Genomic DNA, 8,133 nt, shown 5'->3' with positions numbered 1-8,133 from the left:
AATGTCAGTGTGAGAGGAACCCAAACTTGACGTGATTTGCGCCTCCAGTGGAACAAATGTCAGTGTGAGAATGAACTAAAACTTGACGTGATATGCGCCTCCAGTGGAACAAATGTTGGTAGTAAAAGTTCCGCCGGAACTTAGATACACATGGAGCCAAATCTTGTTTACACATTGATTGATTGCCATCCAAAATTTCCTAAAGACTTTTTTTCAAACTTGGTAATAATATAGAAGAATGTCCTCTAAAAATCACGAAAATGTCCTGTGGCCTGTTTCACTTACAAAATCACTGCGCCAAGATATTTCTAGTTTTCTCCCATTTTACGAAATAGCAACCACAAAAATATAGTAACAGACTGAGTATTTTTTTATTTACCCTAATATTTGTCCATTGTATAGATAATTTCGTTTAAAAGATCAGAATGGTAGGCTTTATCAATAGAACAGCCCACAACCAGGCCCTGACCAAAACAGACACCCGCCTCCACCCATGGATCATAAAAAAATAATGGCGTGCCTGGTGCAACCTTCAAACAATCAAACGATAAAATACAAATGTAAAACACATCGTTTCATCAACACTTGTGTCTATATTAATAAAAAATATAATGTGATGGTTTTCCTTCAGAAAAACATTTACTTTTAATTACAAAATATGATTTTTTAAATTAACCAATTTACGATTTTTTTTACATTTGTCATTATCTATATTTTACGATTCTTCAAAGGATATATATATATGTCAGAATGTTTGAAGTGCAATCGAACATGCATCTTTCTGCAAAGATTTCAAAGAGCGTCATATGACTCTTGCTTGGAAACTGCTAGATCAATGTTACACCAGCCAAGGCTTCTGTTAAGCTTTCGAAACGTTTTATGGTTGAAATGAGGATGACATTTGCAAAGATTTGACTAAAATGATGTCCGATGCAATTACATATTTTTACTTGTGCCATATGTTCCTGTGTTTATTTTTTTCAGGTGAACAATTGAGTTGTCTTTACATGTGTTAGCAACGAGTGCCTCAGGTAGGACAAGATACGCCGTCCTTTTCGCGATGTCGATATCGCTTGATCTCACCCAAGCGATATCTCCAGTCAGAGCCAGTTTTGGATGATAAAATAACTTGGCCTCGGGTGTTAAAACGATAATCCAATTTTGATGGTATGATAACATTTGGAGACAGCAACATGTGACAGTACCAGATCGTTTCATATGTAATTTAAGACAAAGGCTAAAATATATGTATTTTCAAAAGTTCACTATCTTTTCACAAAAAGTTAAATCAAACTCCTGTTTAAGATAATTCATTCTTATTGCAAAATATCTTTTGGACATAAATGTTAAGCAATTCCGAACAGCACTATCCCGTTTCAGATGTAGTTCTCATGACCTTCTGATAGAAAAAGGTTGACATTTAGCGACATTAAGGGAAAATAGATTGTGTAAATATTGTACCTCCTATGCTATGGAAATTAGGACATAGAATACATTTTTTCAGGTCGTAGAAATTCATGATCATATCTTCCACATGTTCCTATTAATAACAAATATATCCTTTTCAGTGAGAGTGTTTTTCAAACACAATGATAGTGTGTTCTGATCTGCGTGTCCCGGGAAATATATAATTGATGATTCACTACCTCCTATATGTCGACTCAGATGGACAGTCGGGGGCAGAGTATGTTTCAGTACCTCCTATATGTCGACTTAGATGGGCATTTCAGGGACAGAGTATGTCTCAGTACCTCCTATATGTCGACTAAGATCTGTATTTGGGTTCAGAGTATGTTTCAGTACCTCCTATATGTCGACTAAGATAGGTATTTTGAGGCAGAGTATGTTTCAGTACCTCCTATATGTCGACTAAGATCTGTATTTGGGTTCAGAGTATGTTTCAGTACCTCCTATATGCCGACTAAGATAGGTATTTTGAGGCAGAGTATGTTTCACTCTATTCTATATGTCGACTAAGATGGGTATTTTGGGTGAGAGTATGTTTCAGTACCTCCTATATGTCGACTTAGATAGGTATTTTGAGGCAGAGTAGGTTTCAGTAAATTCTATATGTCGACTAAGATGGGTATTTTGGGTCAGAGTTTATGTTTCAATATATTCTATATGTTGACTAAGATGGGTATTTGGGTTCAGAGTATGTTTCAGTACCTCCTATATTTTGACTCAGATGGGTATTTGGGGACAGAGTATGTTTCAGCACCTCCTATATGTCGACTAAGATTGGTATTTGGGGGCAGAGTATGTTTCAGTACCACCTATATGTCGACTAAGATAGATGGGTATTTGGGGACAGAGTAAGTTTCAGTACCTTCTATATTTCGACTCAGATGGGTAATCGGGGTCAGAGTATGTTTAAGTACCTCATATATGTCGACTAAGATCGGCATTTGAGGTCAGTCTTTGGGGCGTGGCTGATTTGAGTGTCGTTGATTGTTGTTGATGCGTCCAACCAGATTAGACTAATTTCAGTCCTTAGCGATATATCTGGAATATTAGAACATTCACTACCTCACTAAGAGTGAAGCAAGTTTTTGAATAGAATGAATAGTGTGTAGACCTTCAGGGCAAGTGGACCTAATGCAGACAAAACCTAAAGTGGCAATTTATATCGAATTTATTCACATAAAATGTTACAAACACATAGCCAGTATATATTCCCAGACGTGAATCAAAATAAATAAATACAACTTTTAATGAGTTTGTTTTGAATCTATCGTTATTAACAAAGCAAATACGGGATACACCATAGTGCCAGATGTGCGTGGATATATCATAATATTACATACTACAACGTCACAGCCATAACCATACCATACAGTCAGTGCAATATACCATAAAATACATGGATCACTCCATCAACTGCAGAACAAGAGTGTGTGAGTTTGGTTTAACGGCGCTTTAACCTGTACCCTGTCAACTGGGTTAGTCATTCCCCCATGAGCATCTTGACAAGTGTGTGAAACAAAAGTGTTGAAATTCTTCCTCATCTTCTTATTAACAAGTTGAAGATTCGGGGTAGAATAGCAACCCATGCTTGTCGTAAGAGGCGACTACAGGATCGGGTGGTCAAGTTCGCTGACTTGGTTAATGTATGTCATCGCATCCCTTCGCAGATCGATGCTCAAGAAATCAATCACTTCATCATCTGGTCCACACTCGAATATTTTTCAGACCGCCGTCATATAGCTGGAATATTGCTGATTGCGTTAAACAACAAACAAACTCACAAATCTTATTGACACATTGCATAGGGTGGTTCATCAACAGAGGGGGCAGCGGAGGCTCTGAAGTTCGAATCCATGTGTCACCATTCATGTCATCAATTGCCTGTCACTATTCCCGTGCCATTATCATCAAAGGTATAAACGCTCAGCTGGGATTTTATTGAAAAACATTTTTCTGTTCCCGGAATAGAAAAACAATTTTGTTTTGGTATTACAAAAAGCCAAAGCAAATAACACCATTCGCAGGACATGGTGGATGTTTCAAAACAATAATGTGTAATCAACCCTGTTGATCCTTCTCCCGGAAACAAACAATCGAGTGTCCGTCTGAAATAAAAGTGACCCTCCAACCCCATCCCCCAACCTACTCCCCCAAACCCAATTGGATACTAAATGATAGGCCTCTGCTGAAGTAACATAACTGCCTCACCGATCTTCAGAGTTTAAAACTGCGTTCTACCCAACTACTCACACACTCATTCCATTCAAAGCCACATGCCACCATTTTCTATATTAGCAGTTCAATAAATAAAGAACAACTGGTGCTTCACATAAGGTTTACACGCTAATCAATACTGCTTCCACGGGCGCCGCCTCAACCTGGTAATAATGCCCATTTCCAACAATTCTCATTCCAGACACTCTCTCCTTTTTTGCTATAATTTGCTTGAATACATCTGCTATAAAAAGCAGGTGTGACAAGGTGTAGGCTCTCCTTGGGATGCAGAGTTTTAAGAAATGTTGATGACTTTCACGGTCATTTCTGTCATCGACATCCAACACATTTGGACCATGGGTTCCACGGATGCCTCCTTCAACAAACAGAGCACAGTTGAGAGCCCACGCCGGATACTGGTGTGTTGGAACATGAGGCAAACATTTAGCTGCGTTGATGTAAAGTGCACTCCCGACCGGTTCCACAACAGACACGCCAGCTTTCTTCAGTAAATCTCCAAACTGTGTCAGTGTTTCAATTCGATACTTCAGATAGCTGTCTTCAATCCCTTCCAACAATCCTATCGCCATAGCATCAAGATCTCGTGTGGCCATTCCACCAAGTCTCCATTTCCCAACTGTTCGGTTTATCCGGCCCCTAACTGTGGCGAAGAGGTCCCCGTCTCTAACTGCTATAAGGCCACCAATGTTGCACAAGCCATCCTTCTTAGCGGACAGGTAAAAACCGTCGAAATAGGAGAACATCTCAAGAGCAATGTCTCTGGCTGAACTGTTAGCATACGTCTTGTCTCTTATTTTGATGAAGTAGGCATTTTCTGCAAAGCGACATCCGTCCATGAACACTCGAATACCCTTGTCATGGCAGATCTCAGATGCTCGCTTCATGTTTGCCATAGATACTGGTTGCCCTGCCTGATTATTGCTGGTCAAGGTCAAGACAACCATACCATTGCCTAACTCTACCCGAGCCAATTCTTCTTCCAGTTTCTCACAGTCAATATTACCATTAAAGAGCCCACCATCGACAAACGTGCAAGGAAGTTGGGTAGTTTTAGCGTTAACAAGTTCAGCATTTGTTTTAGTGGTAGAATACAATGTGTTACTAAAGACTGTAAACCCGGGTTTAGCTAGAATTGAGAAGAGGGCGTGTTCCGCTGCCCTACCCTGGTTTACAGGGAGGATATAAGGGAAGCCTGTTAAATATTGAATGGTTTGTTTAAACTTCCCGTAACTGTCAGGAACAAAAGACCCTTCTTTGGATTCGATCATGGCGGCCCACTGCTGATTGCTCATTGCTGAAGCCCCGGAATCCGTCCAAAGATCAAGTGTGACCATTCGATCTGGAACCTGGAAAGGGTTGTAACCGGTGTCCAGCATTAGACTCAATCTCTCGTCCCTGGTGGTGTTTGGTAAGGGCTCCACAATCTTGATACGGAAAGGTTCTACAAACGCCATTCTATAAAATGATAATGCATAAATGATAATTTTGTGAGTTGTGTTCAACAAAAGATAATTCAAACATACCATTACATGGATACTCGTTCATGCACGTTTTGCATAATTTTGTTGATTTAATTTTGTAAACGGGTCATGATTTCTCCAATAGACACATTCACGGATTCCCTTTAAATGACATAATATCAACATAATTGTAAATACACTTGTTTGTTAGTTTGTTTTGTTATATAGCCTCATATTTGTTTTATTGATCATTTTGAGGAATGATCATTAAGGTTCATTGCCAAATCAATATGCATTCGTGAAGACAAAATATTGTTTGAATTGTTGTAAGTCCAATAAATGCTTAAAGGCAATTATCGGCGGTTCTTGTACTTCCTCTCCGCACGGCATGAGTAGTGTTGTGTGGTATGAGGCTGGACATACAGACGTATGTGAAATTATGTGAGTTGCGAATGGTAGCGGTAGGGCAGAGCATGCTTGCCCTTTTAACGAACACCTGGTGTCATCACTGATTTAAGTGATCCAGTGATATAGTGTTCCCTGCTTTTTTACCTTACGCCCAGATTGGCATATTTACATTAAATTACAAATTGCTTTAATTTAAAATGACCCTGTAATACCTTAAACGATGCACTCCTAATGTATAGATTCCGGGGTAGAATAGGTCTTCAGCAACCCATGCTTGCCGTAAAAGGCGATTATGCTTGCCGTAAAAGGCGACTAACGGGATCGGGTGGTCAGGCTCACTGACATGGTTGATGCATGCCATCGATCCCAAATGCGTGGATCGATGCTCATGATATCAATCACTGGATTGTCTGGTCCAGACTCGATTACTTACAAACCGCCGTCATAGAGCTGGAATATTGCTGAATGCGACGTTAAACAACAAACCAACAACCAACCTAATGTATAAAACACAGTTCCTCTACATACTTTAGAATGAGGAATAATATTCTCTACATGTCATGAAATTATTTATAAATTCGCATCCTATGTTTATTCATCGTGAATCAAATTGTGCTTATCGGTCTACATTACTCCGTGTGCGGCGGAGTGAAGGTCTTGTACTTCCTCTATTGCATGCAGGCATGACACACATACAAATGGTTTGGAGACAGGACCTTAAGCTTAGGATAGGAGTAGAAACTGAAGTCTGTCAACGGGTACATGCTTTAAGATTTAACCTTGTGTATCATTATACATATAGGAATATACATTCAGTCTTTATATTATACATATTACAATGGTTTAACATACCCAGAATTGTTGACTTGGGTGTTGCACGTCCTTTATCAGAGATCGACGAATTGCCTTATATACAGACCGCCAAGCTATTTGCTGTGGGTTTGATTGTTGTTAAGTGTACATTCATGTCAAACAGTGAAACTCTAAATATGTCACAGCTTACAAATACAATTCATTTGTTTCCACATCATTACCTCTGCTGACATTTCTGAGTGGTCACGTGACGTGTAACCATTGTTCGTTCATCGCAGAGAAGAACCCAACACATTAATTACAAGAATAATTAAATAACAAGAAATGTTTATACGTTATAAATATACGCCCTATTACCGCTTTAATCATATGATTGTTTAAGTTTTTCATTTTTGATGGAGATGATGACGTGTGCATGATGTATTGATTTGTGCCACATCGGAAGCTGTACAACAGCTGATAGCAGTTTGTGCTGTGGACGTGGAGATTCGCCCTCGCTCAGACCAGTGTACTCAACAGTTAGATAATAATGCTGTACATATTGTTCATTCAAGACAGACAATATTATTACACGAGAAATATGTCTAACATTTCAGTCGGGAAACCACATTACATTCTATTACGAATAAGAACCTTCCTCAGGTTAAAATCCGGTTGGACTAGATCCCCGGTGTCGAGTACTTGGATGGTCCCATGCTTGCCATCAGGACCGACTAGTATGGTGATTGGATGGTCCCATGCTTGCCATCAGGACCGACTAGTATGGTTATGGATGGTACCATGCTTGCCATCAGGACCGACTAGTATGGTTATGGATGGTACCATGCTTGCCATCAGGACCGACTAGTATGGGGATTAGATGGTCAGGTTGTGAGAAGTGGCTGATTGCGTGGTATCCTAACCCTGTTGGATGCATCGTTGTTCTTGCTTTCCGTCACTGGTTTGCTGCTCCAAACTTTATATTTACAAGCCGCAGCTTATGATATAGTCAAAATCGTACAACGAATTCAGTTTTTAGGAGAGATTTCTTATGATTATGGAAATGTTTTTGTTGGTTTTAGATTCAGTATTGCTGGTTTGTTAATCAACACTTCTATCCAACACAATTGGATCGAGACGAAAGCGTAACACGCATGACTCTTTGAACATAAAAAATAACATGCGCAGAAGAAATCAAGTTTGCTGCCCCAACTGTTGTGTAATATAGATTATAACAAATGTTATACTTGGGATAACACTTTCTGAGTGAAATACACATTTTTGGGTTGATTCCTTTCGTTGAGTTTTGGGGTCGAGTGAGGAAGCCTCGGTGGCTGAGTGGTTAGATCGCTGACTTTGTGTGCTGGCGATTAGGTGCATCACTCTGGTGCCCCTTTCTAAATGGCATTGTGTGTTTATAATATAGAGTAGTCTTGCCCTGAACTAATACAGTAAAAGTAGGAGGACGAACACAATGCTTGTCATGCATCAATGTTTATCTGACGCTCAAATGGAAAGGAATTAACAAGCCGGTTATAGGCTGAACGGAGGTCGTGTCCGACATTTTGGAATATTCTTTACCTGTTTTCGTTCGGTCCTTCAAATAGTGTCTCCTGAGAATAGAGTTACGTTCCTCAACAAGTAGAATCCCAAAGTCTACCTGAATGACGTGTTTGTGATTACTTCCAGGAAATTACTAACTCGCTAGGTTTGAAAATATATGAGTGTTGTGACGAATGACAAGGATAATAAAAGCTTGGTAAGTAAAGGA

General features: G+C 39.5%; 1 protein-coding gene across 1 annotated transcript; it reads right to left on the bottom strand.

Annotated features, from left to right (window-relative positions):
• Positions 1 to 3,803: 3,803 nt before the first annotated feature.
• On the bottom strand, positions 3,804 to 6,501 carry LOC139442068 (tryptophanase-like). The gene is made up of 2 exons (XM_071222850.1): positions 6,423 to 6,501; positions 3,804 to 5,157 (listed from the first exon to the last, which is right to left on the bottom strand). The coding sequence occupies exon 2, from the start codon at positions 5,154 to 5,156 to the stop codon at positions 3,804 to 3,806; it is 1,353 nt and encodes a 450-aa protein (XP_071078951.1). The 5' UTR covers position 5,157; positions 6,423 to 6,501.
• Positions 6,502 to 8,133: the final 1,632 nt, after the last annotated feature.

Source organism: Haliotis cracherodii, unplaced genomic scaffold, assembly GCF_022045235.1.
Source record: "Haliotis cracherodii isolate W230 unplaced genomic scaffold, xgHalCrac1.p SCAF_5, whole genome shotgun sequence".
Taxonomy (NCBI): domain Eukaryota; kingdom Metazoa; phylum Mollusca; class Gastropoda; order Lepetellida; family Haliotidae; genus Haliotis; species Haliotis cracherodii.
This window is presented reverse-complemented; position numbering and strand designations above follow the sequence as displayed.